The sequence below is a fragment of the Cydia splendana genome, chromosome 14 (assembly GCF_910591565.1).
Source record: "Cydia splendana chromosome 14, ilCydSple1.2, whole genome shotgun sequence".
Classification (NCBI taxonomy): domain Eukaryota; kingdom Metazoa; phylum Arthropoda; class Insecta; order Lepidoptera; family Tortricidae; genus Cydia; species Cydia splendana.
In genome coordinates, this window is record NC_085973.1 from 3,769,812 (window position 1) to 3,794,352 (window position 24,541).

Consider the following 24,541-nt stretch of genomic DNA (forward strand, 5'->3'; position numbering starts at 1 on the left):
CTTATCAACACTAACCGATAGTATCTTTCTCCACTCTCGACGCGGACACTTGAGGTACAGGCGACAACAAATGTAGCGCCGAGTCGTCAAAACTTTCGTTACCTTGTAAAGGTAGCAGGGTGCTTCATCATTCAAAAGTGAACCTTATCAACACTTACCTAGAGTCTCTTTCTCCACTCTCGACGAGGACACATGAGGTACGGGCGACAACAAATGTAGCGCCGAGTCGTCAAAGGTTTCGTTACACCGTGACGGTAGCAAGCTGCTTCGCCTCGGGAACGGCGATTGGAATGCTGAGCGTTTCGTGTATGGTGAGTCTATTAGGCGTGCTAGGACGCCACCTACATGGACCTGGAAGAAACAAGTAAATTATTTGATATAGTACAGTTTTTTTATATAGACGACTTTTTGAAGGTCCTTTAAAAATATAGGACCTTTTCAGTAGTCTGTTTGTGTGTCGACATTTTAAATTCAGACAATAACCCTAATACTAAAGAGGCATTGCATTTTCAATAGTGACATCAGTGAGTTGTTTAATTTGACATTTTGGATTGTAGCATTTTTAAATTTCAACACATATTTTTAAGAGAATAAAATTAAATGTCTACATATAATGGATCTGTGGTCAGAAATAATAATCAAAAGTCAGAAGTCGGGCACACTAAACGTAACAAATCTCATGAAACTGGTGACCAAAATTGTCAGATTTAGAAACTATGTATTTTTAAATACTATCAAGCCTAAATGATTGCTTACCTTCCCAACAACATGATTCCCACTCTGCAAAATAATATTCCCCGATTCATCTATCAGTGCAATCATGTTCAAATGGTCCAACACAACAGCATCTTTCGCCAAAACCGTCGAAATCGTGCCCACAATCAGATTCGTCTTACACAACTGTCCGTGCGAATGGCTTTTCTGAAGTCTCAATATCTGTAGCTTACTTGCACCTGCTACTTTTACCATGAAGCATAAATATTCATGCCCGACTAAATCTGTATGTAAAAACGTATTCATATCTGTTGCGTTTTCTATAGGATCTCTCCGGATAGTCTGGCTGTCGGTCCAAATGTGATCGAGGCAGATATCCGGATATAAAGGCAAAGTCGGTGGTGTTTGGATGTTGTTCGCCATCATGGATGTAGAAGATGCTTGTCCGATAGAGTGGTGAGGCGATAAGCCTTGCTGGTGAAACACATTTGCTAACGGACTCTCCAGTCTTGATCTGGACGGGGTACCAAGGCGTTTCGAATGAAACGGACTGCCGGTTAAAGGATTAGTTGTGTTCCGGCCTATGTTGCTATGCATCGGGCTCCCAAAGTCAACCGATTGGCTGAAAACTGTTGTAGTTGAATTCAAATTCGGGCACATTGACAAGCACTCATCTCGAGTTGTTTTCCGGATTTTCCAGAGAGAATGAGTCGCTAGTTTACAGTCGTATAGTAGGATTATACTTGGATCTGAGCTCACGAATATTATCTGCAAGTCTCCATCGTTATAATACTGAAGGCCGTGTGATGGCGATTTCATTAATATAGGGCAAACTTCATCTAAAGGATGGCTCAGTGAAAAGCAAGTAGGTAAAGGCACATCGTGATCGTAGCCCGAAATCGATTCTTGTCTTAACTTCGCGCTCATATTCCCAAAGGTTTTCGATTTGGAAAACGTACTATTATAAGACTCGTTTAGTTTTGAGAATGACGTTGGCAGCATTGAGTTCTGCATTAACTGTGTCGCTTCTTTCTCGAAAAGCACTCCATATTTCATCGGCCATACTTTTTTCACTTGAAACGGAATACTAGTCATATATTCTCTGCCATCCGTGGCATACACTCTTAAACACTTATTGTCTATGAGTAAAATCGAAGGCATGACGGTTGTAGTGAGATGCGCTGTGGAGTCTTCGATCTTGATATTTTTTTTAACATCTCCGATCTGTGAGTTCAGTGCGTCTAGGAGCATGGTATTGTTTATGGCGACGTGGAAATCTGCAAAGGTGGCGTGCTGGATCGGATTGTCTATGGTGTAACAGGAGATAGTTTCTCTGTGCTCTGCAGATGAGAGTTTCGTGGCCGGTGTAGAAATTAGACCTGAAAGAATAGATTGGGTTTAATATTAATATACTCAACTTGTACTATGCATAAAGGGGCCCACTGATTAACAGGACGGTATCGGCCTGTCAGTTGTTCGAAACTGTCAAAATTTTGTTCTAACTGACAGGCCGATACCGTCCGGCGGACTGTTAATCAGTCGGCAGGAAGAAGTTGACAACTCGATACACAAAACTGAAGAAATTTGAACCTTATGTAATTCTATTTTAAGTTCAAGTTTCTTCTGTTTTGTGTCCCACCGTATACCGTATAGTCTCCTCAGTCCCAATTTCTTTATTACATTTGACTGCCAAAGACGTCAACTGACGCGCGTGGCTACAACCCAATACTAACCTTCGTACATTGCAACAAGGCTCACAATGACGCGCCGCACACTAAAGGCGTGGCGTTCAAAGGGTTAAGGACTTCACATACCTTTGAATGTGAATTTCTTTGCTGATGGTATTTTGGGATGTGTCCATATTATTATTGTGTGGAAAGAAAATCAGTACAGAGAAAAATGAATCTAAAACATAATTCTATTAACAAAAGCGCGGATATTTCAGATATTGGAATAAGTACTGGCTTTTTTTTGGCTTTGTTGACATTAGTGTAAGTACAGAAGTTGCGGGAAGTTTCCATAAAGTTGGAAAAGTACTCAAATCTTTAAGGAAATTTTCACGGAAAGCACGGAAAGAAATTTGATTCCCATACAAAAATATCAGAAGCTTACGAAATTTTTCCATGTGGAAACTTCAGAATTTTGAAAACTTTCCAACGGCACAGTAGTAATTGTAACATGACAACATTAAGATTTACCTTTAGACCACACTGCTGTACACCCCTTAACATACAACTCCTCCTCGTAACAACAATCAGTCTTCGGATTGAACTTCTTCTTTCTTGGAGCACCCTGGCCATTATCCAACTTAAACCGCCTTGAGATATTACTTGAGCTGTTCGCACTGCTAGCTCTAGACGGGCCAGGGGCTGATTCCGTATCCATCCGTTTCACTCCGGACATTTCCGACTTGATGGATATGTTGAAGTCTTGTTTGAGACGGCTTGTCGGTTGGAATGAGTCAGACATACCCTCTTCTTTGGTGTCTTTGGAGCTCTGTGGGTCTTCTTCGAAATCTGAAAGTGTATGATGTATATAAAAGCAAACAGGCTACATTCAATTGTATTCATTTGATCTATTTTGAGGATCTTCAACTGGACAAGTACATGTCGCAACCATTTTAATATGTTCAAGTCTTATGGGAGTTATATAGTTTGACCAAGGGCTGTCTCATTTCAAACATAATCATAGAGAATCGTAGTTTTTGTCTTACGCTAGTACTAGCACCCAAAAGAAAGCGCTGAGTACTTATAGTTTTTTTATTCTTAATTACTGACAAATTTCGTTTGCCAGACTATAGTTGAAAATCGTACATAATAAAAAATACAACAAGGGCAGGCGTGGATCACTCTGCGATTTCGTTGCTTTGCAACAGGTAGCTAAAAGTACATCTGTTCCACACCAATTTTGGTGGCTAGCCATAAGCCACGCGTGGCGCTGTCGCCATCTAGCCGCCATATCTATCCTGATCGTAACAGACGTTTTTTGTTAGAGAGTGAGTCTTCTGTACCTAGTACTATTATTTATTCTGTGGCAAGGGTAGAAAATTACGCACCATCCTTAGCATTATAATACACCTCCCGAACACACCACCACTCCCGCTCCTCCTTGGTCTCAAGCAAGCTTTCATCTTTGATGGCAAAGTTGGTCAACTTATACAGCAGCGAGTTCTCTGAAGTCGAGGAATTGGCCTTCCCATAGATTTGTTCTGGATGCTTTGCTAGCACGGTCCGACCATGCGGCACAAACTCCTAAGTACACAGATATAGCGTTACAAAACAGGCAAGTCCACAAAGAATGAGCCGCCTTGCAAGGATATTCACGAGGCAGCTTGGGCTGTGAATAGGGACGTGCCGTGCTAACGTGCATAAAACTACGATACTTCGGGCGAAGACTTTCCTAAAGGACAGAGCGCTTTGCGCTGCAACACGCAGCAATATCCTCGTAAGACGGCCTGTTCTTTGTGGACCTTAAATTACGAACATTTTGATATATTCTCCTGTAAAAAACGACGAACAGATGCATTTTCTAAAGGACTATTGTTAAAACCGTTATTCTAACTTGAATGAGGAGTAAAATCAGAAATAAAACTGTAATTATAGGAATGTTTTGTTTTACTAAAACAAAATATAACCTACCAACGGTTCAGATGCCGCGATCATTGTATTGTCATCCAGATTTGAAGCGATTACTTAAACTACACGGGGCTGTAAGCATAAATCACACTTATTATTAATAACAACACGACTAAATAAGAATTAGTTTTTATCACCGAAATCCGTAACAAACCAACGAACTCGGTTTTGACAAAATTGATTTGACGCAGCTTTTTTTTTTTACAATTATGGCCTGGATGCGAGTCTTTTAAGCCATATTTATGAGACGTTTTTGCTGTCTAGCGCGATAATATTTTTTGTAAATTTGCTTCCTTTTGTTTTTAATTTTTTACTTATGATATTGAGAACAAAACACATTGAATATTGAGGTGTAGCTATAGTTCGTTATTGTCGTAGAAAGAACTTTATTAAATAAAAGCTTTCACAGACGGGATTACCGGACCGCAACCATGGTCCGGTCAGCATATCTCTTTCTCGCTCTCACTTACAGCTGCGTCCTTAAATGGACGTACGACCTTACATACGATCGGTCAGTTCTTAGACCGGACCAAGGCCGCGGTCCGGTACGCCCGTGTGTTATAACTATAACTAATTATTATGCGGTATTTTTCACTCATACTTACTGCATTTTTTCTGATAAGGCGGACAGTAAAGTATAACATAACTAATTATACTCTCTGAACATCCTTTATTGGTCTCTTTCAACAACAGTCTATCTGCGTCTACGACTAGTGTTGTACTCTTATATCGATAAGTTATCGGTTTTTAACATTTGAACATACCTTAGAACATACTTTGTCTGTACATATTATTTTGTTATTTCATTATACAGGGTGGAAAGGCACGACGATCCTTTCCGCAAAAGGGGGATTGTTTAGCCTAAGCTCTATATTTTCTCCATAGAAACTATGTTAATATGGGCAACCGTTTCTAAATTATGGCCTTTTAAACATCCATGCAAAAAACTACTTTGTTCTAACCCTAACAGGTGACAGGGTCAATGAACTTACTTGTAAACAATCAGTATACGAGAGGAAATTATGCTAATTTGTTGCCATCTAACCATTCTTAGGTCTGCTTACAACACGGTAAGAATCGTTGCAGGATTTTCGCTTTCTTAGTGGTTCCACTTGTTCAATACTTGAATGAAGTAGTTATATTATTCCTTAATATTAATAATACTAACCACAACATTGTTTACGACAGTTCAAATTGTGACATTGACAACCACTCAAAAGTACGCAATCGTCTTATAAATATCTCTGGTTTCCTTGACTGGTAAAAAGGTTTTAGTTTCTTAACACGTTTCACAAAATTATTTTCGAATAATTATTATTAGTTTCTAATTAGAAACTATCTAAAATAATAAAAGAGTCTTACATTTACTTAGTATCACTTGTAACTAATTCTGGAGGCTCTACAGATGAAATTAAAAGACGAATTGCTATTACAAGATCTGCCATGGAGAAGTTGAAGAGGATATGGCAGGACAGAAATATCACCAAAGCCACCAATGTTCAATTAGTGCGGTCTCTAGTATTCCCTACATTACTGTATGGTGCTGAGACGTGGACAGTGAAGGAGCGAGAGAGACAAAGAATCGACGCACTCGAAATGTGGTGTTGGAGACGAATGCTGCGAGTATCTTGGACACAACACCGTACAAACGCCTCCATACTTGAAGAACTTAAGGTGAAAGAGAGGCTCTCAGCTACGGTCAAAGCGCGTATCCTCAGCCTCAGATACTTCGGACATGTGACGCGACGTGGAGAGCAGGCCATGGAGAGACTTGTTGTCCAGGGACGGGTCAATGGCTGTAGGTCAAGAGGACGTTCCCCAATGCGTTGGACGGATCAGATAAAAGCCCTTACCAACACCCCACTTAACACATGTGCCAGAGAAGCATCTGCCAGGGAGAACTGGCGTAGAATCGTTCGTCGTTTAACGTGACCACGACTGCTCTGCCAAGAGTAATTCGACGGAGAAGAAGAAAATAATAAAAAATTACAAGTACGAGGGGCGTTCAAAATATTCTCGGTATTGATATCTTACAACCTCTTCTTAAATTTCTTTCGTTACTGGCCGCTAAGGTTTATTCATTGACATTAAAAAAAAATATAATTGGAACCGAGATGTTCTTTTGTTTTTCTGCAATTGCTGAACAAACATGAACATCATGTGCGAATTGACAATGTTAACTAAATTAGAACATCAATGCGTCATAAGATTCTCGACAAAACAGGGTAAAAATCAAAAAACCATAAAAGAGGAAATGGATTGTGTTTACCGTGAGTCTGCTCCTTCTCTATCTACCATTCAAAAGTGGTCAAGCGAATTTAAACGTGGAAGGGAGAGTATTGAAGATGACCCTAGACCTGGTCGGCCTGTAGTAGCTACTTCACAAGAAAATATTGATAAAGTGGAAAAACTTATATTGGAAGATGGTCGAGTGAAGGTAAAATCTATAGCTCAAGTAACCAATCTTTCTATTGGTATCGTACATGATATTATCCATGACCATCTTAATATGTCAAAAGTAAGTGCAAGATGGGTTCCGCGAATGCTGACTCGGCTTCAAAAAGACATGCGTGTAGCGTGTTGTTTCGATGTTATTGACCTGTGCGGTGAAAATCCTAATGAGGTGCTGCAAAGAATAGTTACTGGAGATGAAACCTGGGTTCATCATTATGACCCAGAGAGTAAACAAGAGTCCATGCAGTGGCACATTAAGGGTTCAGCTCATCCCAAAAAGTTCAAGGTCGTCCCTTCAGCTGGCAAGGTCATGGCCACGATATTTTGGGATTGTGAAGGAATATTACTAATCGATTATAAAGAAAAAGGTGTAAATATCACACGACAGTACTACGCTAACATTCTACGTCAATTAAAGGATGCAATCAAAGAAAAGAGGCGAGGAAAGTTAACCAAAGGTGTTCTGCTTCTGTGTGACAACGCCCCCGTCCATACTGCTCATATTGCCAAGGCAGCTATTGTTGAATGTGGGTTTGAAACTGTTACTCACCCACCGTATAGTCCGGACTTAGCCCCCAGCGACTTCTTTTTGTTCCCCAATCTTAAAAAGGATCTGCGTGGAATTTTTTTTTCTGACGATGAAGCATTGAAGGCTGCAGTGGAGGAGCATTTTTACACCAAAGATAAAAAATATTTTTATGAGGGATTAAAAAAAAAAATTGATCGATCTTTTAAGGGGATTAACATAGGGGGGGAGTATATTGAAAAATAAAAATATCAAACTTTTCGTACTTGTTTGTTTTCATTCTCATACCGAGAATATTTTGAACACCCCTCGTAGGTTGTGTTTGATGCACCAAATGAACTTGCAAAAATGAAATACTAAGCATAAATCAAGAATAAATACTTCTTAAATATCTAACTATCAAACCTTCTTACGTCAAACAAGACGTCTGATATTTGAAATTAAATTGTCACTGAACTTATCTAATGTCATATTCTTCAAATAAAAATGCCGTTGTTAGATGCTCGTGGTTATTTCAATTTGTGGGGCTGTGTAAAAGATATGGTGTACCAAACGGAATGTGAAACTGCGGACGAAATGAGACATTAAAGGCTAATTGCTGCTTTTGACAATCTGCGGAGGCAAAATGACGAAGAGCATACACTATCGCATGGGCAATGTGCGCGGGCTCGGGTGCGGGCTGCGGCGTACATTATAAGACACGGAGCTACATTTGAACACCGTATGTGAAGAGAAGATAGTGTTAAATATTGGCAAAAAGTAATTATCTAAGAAAGTAATAAAATTGTTTGTAATATTTTTGCATTCATTTGATTTATTTGTCATTTATGCGTCATTCATACATCATTGCGATTCTGTCAACGATCGGAAAAAAGCGTAAAGTCCCGAGCTTTCCCGACGGAGATCCTTAATCTAGCCGTCATGTGCACATGCTATAGGGTTATCACCACAGTTAAAAAGTAGAAAATTTGGTATTTTTATTTTTTACTCAATTAACGATTCTTACCATTACTAATCTGCTCTGTATCACTTAAACGACCTAATACTTCCGGGAAGGATCGTAGTGCCTTTCCACCCTGTATAATATAAAAAAAATCATTAAATTTTAAATAAACTCTTAACTCATTATTTGATATAGATCCATATTACCAGTTTGAATAGCATTAGATATAATTATGTAGTTTGTACTGCAATCGTACGTTATGTATCTTAATCGATTATGTATAGGAGCAAGGTGATTAATTAAACAACCATATAATATGAATAAACTTTATTTCTACAATAAAAGGATATAATAATTATCGAACCACATTCTCCAGTAACAAAACATTCAACAATATATACTTTGGAACCAAATACACTTTGGGTGCCGACTTTATTATGCCCTATGGCCTAACTAATAAAAAATATGGATCAGTGTTTCTCAAACATTTAACAACGAAACAATTGTATTCATCTCGCAACCAAGTTGCGAGGTGAATAATATAATTTTAATTACTAATTAATGAAAACTGATTGCGAGCGATGGCTTAAAATTAACAAAAATTCGATTATATCACTTCTATAAACCATCCATTGCGATAAATAGAAGTAAGTTTAGCAATGGAGGCATCTAAATGAAATTTGAAAAACAGATCTCTTAGCACCAATACGATAATGGACTTAGTGCGTCAAAAGGTACTTCTGACTAATTAATTAATTTACACTTAACGAGTCCATTACTATTACTTCCCTACCTCCTTACACGATCGATCCTGAACAAGTGTGAATCGCCCGACCGCAGACTGGCCCCATTTCAACTTTTCTTAACTCTAGTGCGGTAAAATAAGGCTTCGTCTTACACAAGGCAATCATTTTTTCATAAGACATTCAGTAATTGTGATGTTAGATTTATACTGACCAAGCCAAATTTTAAATCTCATTTAGGAACCTTTAAAAAGCTCACCAATTTTCAATTAAAACGTAACAATCCATAAATCTTTATATAAAAAATCAACAAATAAATTTAAGCTCCGCGAAGAGTACATGGTTTTTAAAACAAAAATGCAACAAGCTACATTTAATAAAAAATGGACATTTGCAATGTCATATAACTATGGTTTTTTACATATAAATATGATAGATACTATAATATACCACTTACTTATATCATTTAATATTATACAGTACCTACCTAGCTATACTATGCTAAATACATTTGGTCTTTGGATGAGCATGTCACATTATGGCGCGTGTCTATGTCTGTAACTTTAAAAAATATAAGTGCACTTTTGAATTTAGTACTTGATTATTTCAATACAAATTCTAGACTAGACCTGCAACAGAAGCTCATGGCCTCAGGAAACTCCATAGGCGACAGAATAAATCACAGAAAAAGTAAGTCCATCACAAATAAATAAGAAAAAGAAAACAATTTGAGAAACACTGTTCCGAAAGTAAGCTAGTGACAATGGTGTGAACTTAAAATTGGTTAAAATAACTTAAATTACAAAGTTGTAATATATTTTTTTGTTTCATGACACACATGAAGTTTTTGAGTTTCAGGTACCTAAAGGGTTACAATTATTTTGTATATTTACTAAACAATGAAGAGTTAATAAAATGAGAATGTTATTTTAAATAGGTATTAGTATGTAAAATGTAGATATCTCCATTTATTAAACAATAATTTCTAAAAGAGAACGAGTGAAAGTAAAAATTGATAAGAGAAACATAATTATCATCTAACTCTTAGAAAAGGTTTATCACAAGTGCTAAATTGCGAGTTTTACTCACAAATAAATTTGGCCGGGCTGTAAGGCCTTTAGGATAACTCTAGCGTTCAACTAAACGTTATTAACGTTTCCATAAATTTCTGATTACCAAGGGAAAGAATCGTCATAGTACACATCCTAATGTCAAAGGGAGAGAACAATATATTTTATTTACTATCGATAATCAACGCAGCACGTCAAATAAAAATACGTAATAAAATTAATAAGATGGAAGCCATTCTTTCATTTGATATGGGAGGTGATTTTTGAATTTCGATCGCTCGATTTCGTCAATCAAAAATGTGTGGAAAACGGCGAAATGCTAATTTTTGAAATATGAGCGTTAGAAATTTGGAATCTATATAGTGGTATTGACCACTCGTTATCAATTCTATTAGTAGAATTTAAATGCCTAGTAGTGGAGATATTATTGAACGAAATTCAAAAATATTCCAGTTATCGATGTTTTTTCGTCGAGTACTCGGTACGATTTCGATTTCCCACTCATGCTACGTTTCAAATATAATTTAAATACTAGTTATACTGTTTTATTCTATTTAATTGTATGTACTTTACCTGATGCAGAATATTTATTTAAGTGGAATACATTTATTTAATAACACTAGTCCCTTAAAATATTTAAGGCACCTAATTATAGTATTAAAAATTTATCAAAAAAAAATGCCATTCATCTTATTGTCACGCTGTGTCAGTTATCGACTAACGATAAAATATTTTAGTATCTCCGTTTGATATTAGAATTTTTTGCTATGACCATTCCGCACCTTGCTGATTACTAACAAAAACCCAATAAAAGGGCCGATGTTTCTAGTATCTTGATTAATTTTACACGCAATAAAATCGTCTGTATAAAAAATAAATTTCTGAAACCTGCACGACGTGCTAACCGAAATTTAACACCCTTTAAAAATGCAATGCAGTCTATGCATGTGGTGTCTTGGTATTCATTTTTAAATCTAAATTAAGGCGATTTAAATAAACTAATGTTATATGAAAACAAATAATGAGGTTGTATATACTTACATAATGACTTATGTTTGGCATTCATAACTTATAGTAAATTGTGATGAATACATGAAAATACCACGCTCCGTTTAGATAAATCACGTTCTGTCTCGGAACGTGTTATTTCATAAATATACTCTATCTTGGGGATTACTTTTGTATTCCTTAAAACGTATAAGATTATGCCTTCTTTTTTATTTTGTGTGATATCAATAATTACCTATCTATCACCCTTTATACCTAATAAAGCAGAACGTAGCAGCCTAAATGCCGTACTCAACTAAAGTATACATATATAGATTTTTATTTCCATATAAATAAAATCTATAATCTACTTTATAAAAACTACAATTAAAAGTGTACAATAATATTAATCTTTATGCGTATGTAAAAGTAGATCTATATATAAATATTATCTGATTATAAAGTAAATAATTTTTGGAATATCTTTTTAAGGCTAGTGGTGTTGGTATGTTATACCTTGGAAGCGTGTTAGCCCTGGTTGGCGGCCATAATGTTTTCGATGGACGCCTCTTCTATTTTGGACGTGCTCGCTGCGACTTCGGCCAGCGTGGCCAGTGCCAGCAAGTCGACGTTGCCAGGAGATTTACGCATTTCCATGTTTTGGACGCCGCAAGGCGCTTCCGTGGCGATTTTGAATTCAGGGCTGATGTTATGAGCTTCCTTTAAATCTACGCTAGAAATCAAACTGTTAATCTCGAGCCTTGTGATGCTGATTTTCCTTGGTTTTCGTTTCTGACTGCCTATGACGTTTTGGCGCCAGGACTCGGCCGTCTCCCACCGGTCGCTCGGGTAAGGCCTAGGAACGGAGTTAACTATGTGGGAGCTCTCGAACGATTTCGGTTTCACATTATTAGTCTTCTTCTTGCGTTTGTTCTCGCGTTTCTTTTGCTGGAACTTTTCTAAACTAAGTGAGGGCAACGCTTTAATTTTCGCATCTAAATCAAAATCTGCAGCCTTAAAAGGTTTGTTTAAGTTATTGTCTGCTTTGGGTGCTTCGGTTTCATCGGGTTTAAATTCGCTTTCGGCCGGTGTTTCGTTAGGTGACATACTTTGTTTCGTATCGTAAGCTACGAACTCTTCGCTGCGCGGGTTACCAGGCTCCCAACTACACGAGGCGTTGTAGTTTTCGTCTGGCATCTTGTCGGAGTAATCTCTTTTCTGCCTCTTGTTAACTATCAGCCCACCTCCAGCCATGAACTCCTGGTACCTCTTCCCTTTGCACGATCTGTCAGATCTCATATTCTTTTCGTCTTCGGACCAATGTTGCTGGTAGCTGTACTCGTCGTCTCTAGAGTACCGTTTTTCAACAATCTGATCGATGACATCCTGATTAGTGAGTTGGTCATTTGTAGCGCTGTAATAAAGGCGACCTTTTTGGTCATCGAACTCTTCGAAAATCTTAGATGTTTCCGAGAGTGCATCTTGCAGCATCTCCTCTCGGGTGAAACCTTTCATATCCGCCTCTATAATAGTATGAGATCTGTCGTTTGAGATCGTGTTTATTTTATAAGAAGGAGGTGAGTAGTAAGGGTTTGGAGTTTTGTTTTCAGTCTTGGCGGCTAGGAGGCTGCTCAGGCCTCCCATCTGGGCTTCGTCGGCCAGTTTTCCGGGAGTGAACATGGATAGGGTTTTAGGGTCGGTTTCGAAGGCATGGTCGGTAACAGGCTTCTTGTTGAGGTCGACCTTGGTGGAGTTGTTGTTGGTTTTCTCTAGCTCGACCTCGTGGTATTCTATGTCAGGGGAGTCACTTGCCTTCTCGTTGGTCTCTCTGGGTCGGGAGGTGTGGGTGCGGAGCGGCGGGGCGGGGAGCTTGTACCATTTGAAGTCAGGGTTGGCGCTGAAGAAAGCGTCTTTGTACTGGAACCAATACAACGCAAAAATTAAAGTCTTAAATAACTAAAACATCTATTTAACAAAACCACTTGATATTGTTCAGAAATCACGTTGAATTAATAGTTTTTTCTCTACACGTTTACCAATTCACAAGTTATGAAAATTACCTGTTTAGCAAGACCTGTATAGCAGGCTTTCTCTTCTTTATCCAAATTGGCCCACCATTCTCCAAGAATCTTCGTAATGGATCTGCAATTAGAAGCGCATATTATTGCATAATAAATTTAAACCAATTATAAAGTAAGTTTACTATGGATAGGCCTTTCTCATTACCAGTGATCGTTAATTTTCCAGCAATTTTGGTGCAGAATAGTAAAAATAAAGGATTTTCTTCAATTTTTTTCTATGGAGAGGATTGGTTAAGGTTAATATTACTGTTATTAACCCTAATTATCTATTCCACCTAGAGTAGGGCATACAGATGCTTTTAACCAACAATGCTGCACCAAAATTGCTGGAAAATTAAAGATCACTGCTCATTACCTCAACCCTCTACCGTATCAAAAATATAATAATATTTATTTCTTAGATTAGCTGCTACAGTTAAGACGAAATGGTTTCACAGAATGTTAACAAACATAATGCCAATATTTTTCTTCCATGTTCTAAAGTGGGACAATGTAATATGTTTACATTGTTTCTTCGTATATACTTACATTATGTTTAAACAAAATGTGAGTCACAATCATGAAACATCTATATCTATAATATACATTTACATTTATTGAATCCTCTATGAATGGGGATTCCCAGAGAGTTTTTCCCCTTATAGAGCTTCAACTTCTTACCTATAATGTGACGTAATTTAATAATTATTCCCCTGTTATTAAACGTAATTTGATTTAATTGTAATTTCACATTTATTCAATTGTAATTTGGTGTAATTTAATGTTATATAATTGTGTTATTTGATTTATTTATTAGCTAAGTTGACATTTGTTTTCCAAGAGTTTTCCACAAATAAAATAAACTTCAACATTTGTTCAGCAAAAACAAGCCACAAGGGCACTTTTACACGTCAACATTGAATTTACATACAAGCAAAAAATAATAATACATCAACAATTATAAAGTACAACTAACTGCAACTACCAATTCAAACTAACGTATTACCATAACTTAAAGAAGTATAGGGTCTCCAAGAGTCAAAATCCTGTATAATTAACACATTCATTTAAGAGAAAAGAAACAGCTTCAACAGTGTCCTGCTCTAGCCTCGTAAGACGCAGGGTAATTTTGGCGCTTTTGAATTTGGAACTTTCTTTTATTTCTATAAGAGTTCAAAACTCTAATTTAATTTGTACTTGTACAAGTACACGGGGACTTACGAGGCTAGCATGATCACTAACTCACCTGTTCTCGAGATTAGGGTATTTGTCGCGCACGACGCTCCGGTGACGTTTGCAGAATATGAGGAACGCGTTCATCGGCCGGCGCGCGTGGTGCGCCGGCTCGCTGTCGCCGTCCTGCTCTAACATGGTTCACTACCTGAAACAAAAACATGAATATCGTTACTACAGGCAACAAAGCTTTTGCTTTATAATTAACAATTAGAAACGCGTACGCCTTGATAAAACGATTGTTATTTGATACCACTCTACTGTATAATCCTCTTTATTAGTAATTTATATTACAAATGTCATATTTTCATAGAAATTCTACACTTTGTTTTGGTCCGACTCTACGAAAATTTACAAATAATTCGATATCGATATAATAGTGTTGCGAAAAATGGGTAACTACCGAAAAATATATTTGTTATGAAAATCTCACATATCCAGATAAAGCAAAGCTACCGTACTGACTCAAGATTGTATATTTACATGTGTTATCGCTATCAATAACACGGTATCAAGTACGTTCCTTTGCCAAGTGCAAAATAATTCGTCACGTGATAACAGCGATATAAGGTCGATGACACGCGTTTTGTATTGTCCCCGTTGCTTTGTTGTTGGTTAAATGCAGCGGCGTAGCGTATGTGTTTGCCGCCCGGGGCCGATCAGAAATTTGCCGCCCCGTTTATGATCAACATTTAGTGGTCAGACATGACAAAGTTCGGTAAAAATTTAAAAATATTTTTTTCTTTCTTGGCTGGCTATCATTTATTGAGAACTGAGTGAAATTACTTGGCATTGGCAATTACAAAACAAAAAAAACTTACCTACTTAAAAACCAGAATCAGAATGCTTTATTTGTAAAACATGTACACAATAGGTCTTAGGTAGTTATTATGTTATATACATTTGAACACTATGTTTTGCCAGTTGGCATACAAATGTCTAAGAGAACGACAATCTAATTCAATATTGCAAAATGTTATAACTTATAAAATAAATTAATTAAAATGACATTTAAAATTAACATACCTACAATTAAAATAGGTAGAGTTCAAATACAATTATGTTTTATTATAAAAAGTATAAAAATTATGCAATCCTTGTAATCAAAGAGATGCCTGCTGTAGATTTTTGTGAAATTGCCACGTTTTCGCAGGTTCAACTTTAATTAGCCAAACTCTACTCTCGCTAATTGGGGACACTATTTTCTGAAAAACTTCTCATTACACCTTTCAACATAAGTTCATAGTGTTAATTGCTGCTCTGGCTTCTTTATTTGTTATCAAGCTAATAGTAAAATAAATACTGACCGATAGCTGACAGATAGTGAATAAAAATAACGAACACAGCTGTGTTACTTAGAAAGTTTAATAAATGCGTCCATTCCTTGCACGAGTTGCACGTGTACAACTTGTGCAAAGCACAAACAATAGATAGAAGACCCAAACATTTCTTTTGTTTTTTATTGCTATGAGTTCGGGAGAATCCAAGTAACACGTCATTATAAATTTTGCTAATTACGATTTACGGAGTCTGCTCTTTGAAATTCGAGTATAAATAAGTAACTACTATCAATAGCTCACAGGGAATTAACATTTTGTTCGAGTTACGGAGTCGAAATAATTCTATATTTACCGCGTTTTTTCGATTTAAGTACTTATTTTAAGTACTCGTACCTACTGAGAAGATATACGTCAATGACTGAGAATTACGACTTAACGAGGTTCGGGTTATCGAGATTACACTGTATTTCCAAAATAAAATGGATTCATATTATGTACGTACCTATTACTAATTACTCGGTAGATCGGTACCTAACTAAGGTAGATAACCATGTATACCTAGTTTACGCACATACGCCTAAAACTTTCAAACTAGAAATATAATTACATTTAAATTACTCAACATTCAAATACAATAAAAATAATTAGGTAGTTACCTTTCGACAATAATTCAATAATAATTCGCAAATCGAATCTATTATTTTATAAGCTTTTATTTACTTTCACCTGACCGTTGTCTGTAATCAAATTTTGCAAGTTAAGTTAAGAAAAGTACAGTCGGCGATAAAAGCTTGTACCAAAAATGAAATTTTTGCCAAAAACTTATTTTCCGTAGGTAACTTTGCACTAGTTGCACTGTTCTCCAAATCGAAACAAATGACGAACTTCAAATTTGTTTGTTGTCATTACTGTCTCAGTGAACAGTTGATATAAGTTCGAGAAATAAAAAACCCACATATTCCAAAATAAGGTTTAAAGTTATAAAAATAAGGAGTATAATATAGTAAAACAGACCCTTAAGCTCTTTCGTCCGTTCGTGTGTAAGCTCGGCGGGCGCTCGGAACGCCGCGCTCCGGCCGGCAGCGATCTCGACATCCGCACCGCTGCCTCGCGACTTTCGCGCCATCGGTACGATTTGAAACGTGATTTCTTAATTTTTTATTTTTTAAATTCCGTGTTTGCCGCCCCCGCTTATGTGCCGCCCGGGGCTATGGCCCCCCTAGCCCCCCCCACGCTACGCCTCTGGTTAAATGGTTGCAGAGCTAGAAAATTGTGAAATATCAGCTTTGAAAGACAGTACCATCAGCCTTAGCAAGTCTTTAAGGTCGCCATACAGATATGCAAGTCGCGTTAAGTTTCCAAAAGTTGGAAATGTTCTCGGAAATTACAGGAAGTTTTCACAGGAATCAAAGGAATGTTTCATTTTTGAAATGGAACGTTTCGATTCCCATACAAAAATATGAGAAGATTCCAATTTTTAGGGTTCCGTAGCCAAATGGCAAAAAACGGAACCCTTATGGATTCGTCATGTCTGTCTGTCTGTCCGTCCGCATGTCACAGCCACTTTTTTCCGAAACTATAAGAACTATACTGTTGAAACTTGGTAAGTAGATGAATTCTGTGAACCGCATCATGCACTGAGAGAAAAATCACCACCAGGAATTAATAAACAGTTCTGTACTGGGGGAAAAAACACTGAGAGAAAAATCACCACCAGGAATTAATAAACAGTTCTGTACTGGGGGAAAAAATGAAGTTTTAGTAGTAATCATGGAAGTTTCACTATTTCTGTAAAATTTATTTATTTCTACAAACAGCTCAGTAATACTAAATCTAATTTCAGCAAACAGACTTTAGTAAATGGAGCATTAAACAAAGTTCAGTATTTGTTACAATCCATTTTTATTACTACTAAAATTCTCCGATTTTTACTAGTAAAGTTTGTGATTTTTGGAAAAAAGCATCTGTGATTTCAAGTTATGATTTTAGTAAATGTCTCACTTACATAGTTTTGTAATATCTAAAAAACGAGTTCGCGGGAATAACATTACCCCATTTAAAATAACAATTCAGTTGTTACTATAGCGACATTACAAAGTTTACTGGTATTTAGTAGATAGACTTGTTGTGTTTATGTTCATTGTTGTACCAATCACTAAACGAGTTTTGTAATACCAACACAGCTACTTGCTACGTTCATTTGGTTAGAGTTAGTATTGTGTCGGATGTCGGGCGGGCGTGTCTCGTGTCTTCTTTGTTTTAAACATACTTAAGTTAAATAATAAATTTAGGATATATTGTGGGCCATGGACATATTAACCCGCGACCTACTGTGTAGTTGGGGTCTACAGGAATATATTGTTCTGCAACTTCGAGCTAGCTGTTGTTATTCTAGTGATAATGACATCAAAGGTAAATCTAAACTGTTTGCAATTCCAACCTCCCTAGCACAGGTGCGCCGCGAGAGCATGTTGCGCGCGTAATAACTACTAGTCTCTTTCTGACTGTATGAATAAGAAAGGAATGGGTAGAATATCTCGACAGGCTTTTATAGTGCCTCTTTAGTACAGAGATATACTACCAAATGCTTTTTTATTCATACAGACAGAAATAGAGACGGGTAGCTACCACGCGCGCGACATGCTCTCGCGGCGCCCGTTTGCTAGGGGCGGAGGAATTGCAAACAGTTTAGTTTTTGCCTGTGACGTCATTATCTCTAGAATAACAACAGCTAGCTTGGAATCGCAGTACAGTTTAGTAAAACCTATGACGTCATCGTCTCCGATATTGCTAAAGCACGCTTAGAATTACAAAACGGTTAGTTTTCACCCATGACGTCATCACCTCCGATATTGCTAAAGCACCTCTCGGAATAACAAAACGAAATTTCTGAAATTACTCTAGCATACTTCAAATTACAAATATAGAAGTTGTATTTCCTACTAAATGGAAATTGCAAAAGTCAATTTGTTCCTATTAGTTGACTCTCCTTGTCCCCGGATTAAGTTTTATTTTTGTAATTCTAAGTGTGTTTTTGTTAGTTTTTTCTCTCAGTGTGGTCTAATAAAACATGGTCTTCCATTCCCAGAGTGACACGCGATTACGTCACAATAACATTGCCACTTTATTTCAACATAACATGTTACATGGGTACATTATACCTATGGTTAATAAGTTAAAATATTTCTTTATAATTTTATAATTTTCATTTATATGTATTTTAGCTTAAATTTTACAATAACACGTCATTTTTAATTACTCGTTAGCAATATCTTCCGATTCACGAAAGAAATTTCAGCCTTTCGGGTAATTCTGTTTATACTACTGGCAACACAGGATAGCGCTGTGGACATTTGACAATTCGGATCTAGATAACTTCATGCCCTGACCGTCATCCTTGTCGAACGCGTGTTAATTGTTATTTCCTTCTCGCTCAGTGTCAGCAGTCGCAGAGTTTTCCAAACTTTTCACGTCGTAAGCTTGGTAATTAATGTGTCATACAACTCATCTGGACAGCTCTACTGTGTTTTGTGCTGCCGGACTTTCAAAACCAAATTTGGATTTGCAAGTCACGCTCGCGCCCATGCTCGCAATAGTTAAGTAAACCCCTTTTAATAATAAGTAATACTCATAATAAATAAATAAAAACTTGTCAGGATGTCGCCGTCGACGGATACGTCTGGGAGGACATCATCATCATCATCATCATCATCAATTAATGTGTAACTGTGAATTAGTTTTTTAAACGTTTGTCTTGTATAGATAAATAAAGTTTAATTTAATACATTAGATTTGTTTTATTTTACTATGTTTCTACATGAATAACTTAAAATTAATGCCGTTAAAATAATTTTCACCGTTGGTTAAAATTCTCCCACATTTCAAAGTTTGAGAACCTGTAAACAGCATGATGACGTAGGCGCGTGTCAGTTAGGTCATACGCGAATCTCGGAATGGAGTACCAGGCGGAGTATATTATTATACCATGAACCGCATTAAGATTTTCACACAAAAATAGAAAAAAAACGATAAATTTTGGGGGTTCCCCATACTTTAAGAACTGAAACGCAAAATTTTTTTTTTCATCAAACCCATACGTCTGGGATATCTATGGATGGATAGGTCTTCAAAAATGATTTTCTAAACTGAATAGATTGCGCGAGACACTTCCAAAGTGGTAAAATGTGTCCCCCCCCCTGTAACTTCTAAAATAAGAGAATGATAAAACTAAAAAAAATATATGATGTACATTACCATGCAAACTTCCACCGAAAATTGGTTCGAACGAGATCTAGTAAGTAGTTTTTTTTTAATACGTCATAAATCGTAAACCGCAATTTTATTATGTTACTTGCTGCTACGGAACCCTTCATGGGCGAGTCCGACTCGCACTTGGCCGCTTTTTTTTCCAAGTGGAGATTTTACAATTTTGGAAAGTTTCTGACACACCAGTAGATCGGCAAACGTGTAAGAAAAATAGCCAACCTTAGTAAAAATCGTTAGTTTTAAGAACCTCCAAGAGCTGTAAATTATGGTTTCCGTGAACTAAGAACTCTTTTAAAAGTTCATTGAACCATGAACTAACATTACGAGTAAAACAGTTTATTATAAGTTATACCAATTACGAACTGGACTAATTTTAAATGTTATGGTAAATAAAATTTTGGCAAAGGATCGACAAATAGGTTAAAGCAAGATGACTCGAACGGCTATTAACGAGCCAAAAATGCGTGTCATATAGTTAATTATACCTAAACTAGGTTTTAATATTTTCAAAAGCAAAAATAGTTATTTACAAATTAATTATATCTCGGTCAGATTATACGAGTACGGCGAGTACCTAATATAGGTAGAGTCAGGTTAAGTTAACTCTGCACCGTGTTTGATAACACACGAGTGTGGCAGTGTCATCATAAAAGTCAAACTTCTATGAAATTATATCGTTTAAAATAACACTTGCACACTCTGTGCTATCAAACTCGGTGCAGATGAAGAGTTAGCTTAGCCTGACTTTAACACCCAAAATGGAAGTTTAAAGTTGTTGAATTTTTTTTTAGATATTTAGTTTAGACAAGCGATATCTAACCGAAATTAATCAATACTGAAGTAAAATACATGACGTCTGTAAATGAAACTATTATAGTAAGTTTAAGAGACTATAATTAAATAACGATACATAAAGTACAAACTTATATAACCTAGTGGCCGAAATTGGAACTAACAGCGCGCCATACAAAATTCACCTGTTAGTTATAACAGTAGCGACACTTCACTTGCTTAAGTAACTTTGTCGTAACAAAGGTTACAAAGTTCGTTTACCCACAGGTATATTATCACGTTGAAAACTTTCACAGCACGCCTTCGCGGATGTGACGCGACACAAATTCTTTTATTTTATAGTTACTATTCAAATGAGACAATTAGAGGTTGATAAGGTATGTAAATATCATTAATTTACAATTACTGGACATATTTTGCTATGTCCCAGACTTCACTAACAGAATAGGAAAACAAAATAGAATTCTGATCGATAAAAAACGAACCAATCACGCGATCGTAATTCTTTATGTATTGTGTCATACTTAATATTATCGACATTACCGTCACCGGAAATTCTTGCCCCATAAGGGGCATAAGAATCTTAGCATTAAGATCTTGTTGTTAAAATAATAATTACATACAAATTGAACGAAGTAAGAGCAATTTAACTGTTAATCTTGAACGGTAAGCAATAAGCAAGGATAAAGAAACAACGCCATCTACCTTCCGCCCGCAAACTAATTTCAATTTCCTCAACATCACGTTCTGTGCCACATAACTCGCGACCACATTCTTGCGGATTGACCTTAATATAGTGTTGCGCTTCCTATCGACAAGTTTACCGATTTTTCGTTACCGTGTCGACTCTATGTCAATGTACAAAGTCAACAAATCAAATTATTATACATTAAATATTTTGATTTGTGTTTTTAAGTAGTCATACTAAGTACTATAAAAATTATAAACTGAAATATGTACATATCTATACCTACTAAAGAAAATGTAACTTACTCCATGGTATAATAATATACTCCGCCTGGTACTCTATTCCCGTCTTTTCTAGGTCACCTAACTGACACAAGCCTACGTCATCATGCGACAGCGCTATATGATAATATGCGATAGCGCTATATATAGCGGCCATGTTATTGTGACGTAGGCCTGTGTCACTCTGGGAATAGAAGACCATGTTTTATTAGACCATGACTTACTCCACGCCGGCTAACGCCCCTGAAGCCTGAACCTCTACCTCTATGCTACTCTTCGGCAGTACATGACGCTGTTTCTCGAGTATAATAAAAAGTAATTTAAGAAAATGTAGGTGTTTTTAACTTGGTTTTGTTTAGACTGTAGTATACATTATGACATCTATTTCAGTTCAATGTCAAGGTTTTAAAATAAATGAAACGATTAAACTGCTCTAACGCCCTTGTTAGCTTTTCAAGGGAATCTAGTTTTCGTTGATATTTTCGTCGTCGACAAGACTCTAGCTAGCCAGTGGAAAATATATGTATAAGTCTGCGAAAAGAGAAGAGTCGGGGAATATGAGGGAACCAATATATCCTACGACCCTTCTCTTTCCGCGCAGATACTACAATTAAAATATAAATTAAATGTTACGGAGAATAATGAGGTTCACACAATTAATGACTATAAAGTGTTCTTAACAGTGTAATAAAATACATGTATATTTTTTCTAAGCATAATCAATTAGCTATTTTATTATGTTTATGAAACATCAGATATTTACCTCCACAACATTTAAGATTTACTGAAAGTTTACTTTAAAATTTAAATACTCAATATAATCTTGTTCGTAAGCAATTGTCACATAATTAAAGCCTTTTGTCTTTATTTATAAAATACTAATTGAATTTGAATGTCAAAGCGACCTATAATATAAAGTATAATAAACGGACGGCATAAGAGCAAGGTTGAACTACAAGCAAACGTGATTTTTTCTTAGTTCAAATTTGTATGGGGCAGCCGTACAGGTACCATACAACTCAATCATGTTTATGGAACATCTTATTTCAAGTTGTACATACTTTGGGTATTTTATTTCGTGCTCTTTCGATCCCAATAGAAGAAAAAGTATCCCAAAATGTCTATATTTTCGATCCATTCATTCCGTTACCGGTCTCCGAAAAATGTTAACGGAACCGAAACAAAAATCTTGGGTCACTATGTAAGATTGAAAGAGGTCCCAAATGTTAACAATAACATTTTATTAACGTTAATTACAACTGCACATCTTAAGTTTTCCATTTCTCGCCCAAATTTCACCTGCTCCCCATAAACTCCAGAACCTTGACCCACAGCCGAAGTGTGCCGAGGCTGGGCCGGCCGACGGCCCATGAAAGTGAAAACGGCGCTCGCGCAGAGCTTTCGACGTCCGCCCGGCGACGGTGCATAATTGGGTTATGTAAATCGCGCATCCTTATAAACAAGTTTATTTAGATTTAAGTTTTTAACTAATTTGATTTTTACAGTTATAGACATAGTTCGTTTTTTTTAGCATTAGAAAGAAGGTAAGCGATCTTAACACGTCTTCTAATTGAAAAACGCTTTTTTTTAATCAGTAACTATTACTTATGAAAGCAGAAGAATATAAATGATCGTATTAGATTCATAATTGTTACGTATTTGCTGTGACTTATTTTTAAAACGTGTTTTTCAATTAAAAGACACATCTAGATTGTTTACCTTATTTCTAATGCTAAAAAAAACGAACTATAAAGGTTGTACCAATTGTATAAAAGTACATTTTTTTATGGTGTGGTGAATAGATTCAGGTAAAGTGTTACAACATTCTTTTTAATTCAGTAACTGACGAGTTGACGACAGGAAGCGAAAAGCGAAGTAAATGTCTCTCTCTACTCTACCGTGTCTAACGTATACTATCGGCCCGATTCGAACTTTAAGATACGTCAATTAATAGATCTAGAAACGATATGCATTAGATGTGTCAGTGTCAAAAGTGACGTATTTGTTTGAAGAAACGTCACATTTGACACTGACATATCTAATCCATATCGTTTCTAGTTCTATTAATTGACGTATCTTAAAGTTAGAATCGGGCCGTAATGTCGGCAGTTACTAAATTAAGTAACATGTGTGAAAACTTTGGACAGATTATGAAGTGATGAAGTGTGGAAGTGTTACTATAACAGTCACATTTTTATAGGAATTTTACGTGTATTATAAGTATTATAACATTCCCACACTGCCATTGCAAAGTTAGCTTAGTCCGCTCTATCATGTTTTGACTATTTTTTAGGGTTCCGTACCCAAAGGGTAAAAACGGGACCCTATTACTAAGACTCCGCTGTCCGTCTGTCTGTCACCAGGCTGTATCTCATGAACCGTGATAGCTAGGCAGTTGAAATTTTCACAGACTATGTATTTCTGTCGCCGCTATAACAACAAATAGTAAACACAAAAAAAAAACAACAAACGTTATTTTTTTGTCGTTTTTTGCGTAATGGTACGGAACCCTTCGTGCGCGAGTCCGACTCGCACTTGGCCGGTTTTTTTTATAATGCGAAGGTGACGCGCAATCGTAACAGGCGGCGGAAACTTTTATTGTCTCACGGTATGTATTTTGATTCTCTCTCATTCCTTTTGTTTAAATCGAAAGAGATGTTGATTTCATATTATTCTCTGTCTATTTAGCTTGCACCAATAATGAAACAGGTACGAGCGAGATGCACTGCGGATAGCGAAAAATTTGTTTTTGTGTTTTTTAACCTTCACAACACTTTGCGGTTAAATTTATTTGTATACCGTTCCTCAAGAACTATGACACTCGGCGCGATTCGGGAAATGAATTAGAGATTCACTAGATATGAAATAG

The 24,541-nt window shown here is 36.6% G+C and overlaps 2 protein-coding genes and 1 long non-coding RNA gene across 3 annotated transcripts in view; all 3 read right to left on the bottom strand.

Annotated features, from left to right (window-relative positions):
• Positions 1–4,516, bottom strand: part of LOC134797076 (anaphase-promoting complex subunit 1) — a 45,291-nt gene extending 40,775 nt beyond the window's left edge. The window contains exons 1-5 of the mRNA XM_063769299.1: positions 4,353–4,516; positions 3,770–3,965; positions 2,913–3,230; positions 757–2,093; positions 159–351 (exon numbers count right to left, since the gene is read on the bottom strand). Of these exons, the coding sequence (XP_063625369.1) occupies positions 159–351; positions 757–2,093; positions 2,913–3,230; positions 3,770–3,965; positions 4,353–4,376 (2,068 nt within the window). The 5' untranslated portion in view covers positions 4,377–4,516. The remainder of the gene's footprint in view (positions 1–158; positions 352–756; positions 2,094–2,912; positions 3,231–3,769; positions 3,966–4,352) is intronic.
• A 4,068-nt stretch (positions 4,517–8,584) lies between these two features.
• The window catches only part of LOC134797049 (uncharacterized), a 31,273-nt gene continuing 15,316 nt past the window's right edge, over positions 8,585–24,541 (bottom strand). Inside the window, exons 2-4 of the mRNA XM_063769268.1 lie at positions 14,379–14,513; positions 13,133–13,214; positions 8,585–12,989 (exon numbers count right to left, since the gene is read on the bottom strand). Coding sequence (XP_063625338.1) covers positions 11,601–12,989; positions 13,133–13,214; positions 14,379–14,503 — 1,596 coding nt within the window. The 5' untranslated portion in view covers positions 14,504–14,513 and the 3' untranslated portion in view covers positions 8,585–11,600. The remainder of the gene's footprint in view (positions 12,990–13,132; positions 13,215–14,378; positions 14,514–24,541) is intronic.
• On the bottom strand, positions 15,500–16,331 carry LOC134796856 (uncharacterized). Its single transcript, XR_010145013.1, has 2 exons — positions 16,075–16,331; positions 15,500–16,038 (listed from the first exon to the last, which is right to left on the bottom strand). It is a non-coding gene; the product is annotated as an uncharacterized LOC134796856 (long non-coding RNA).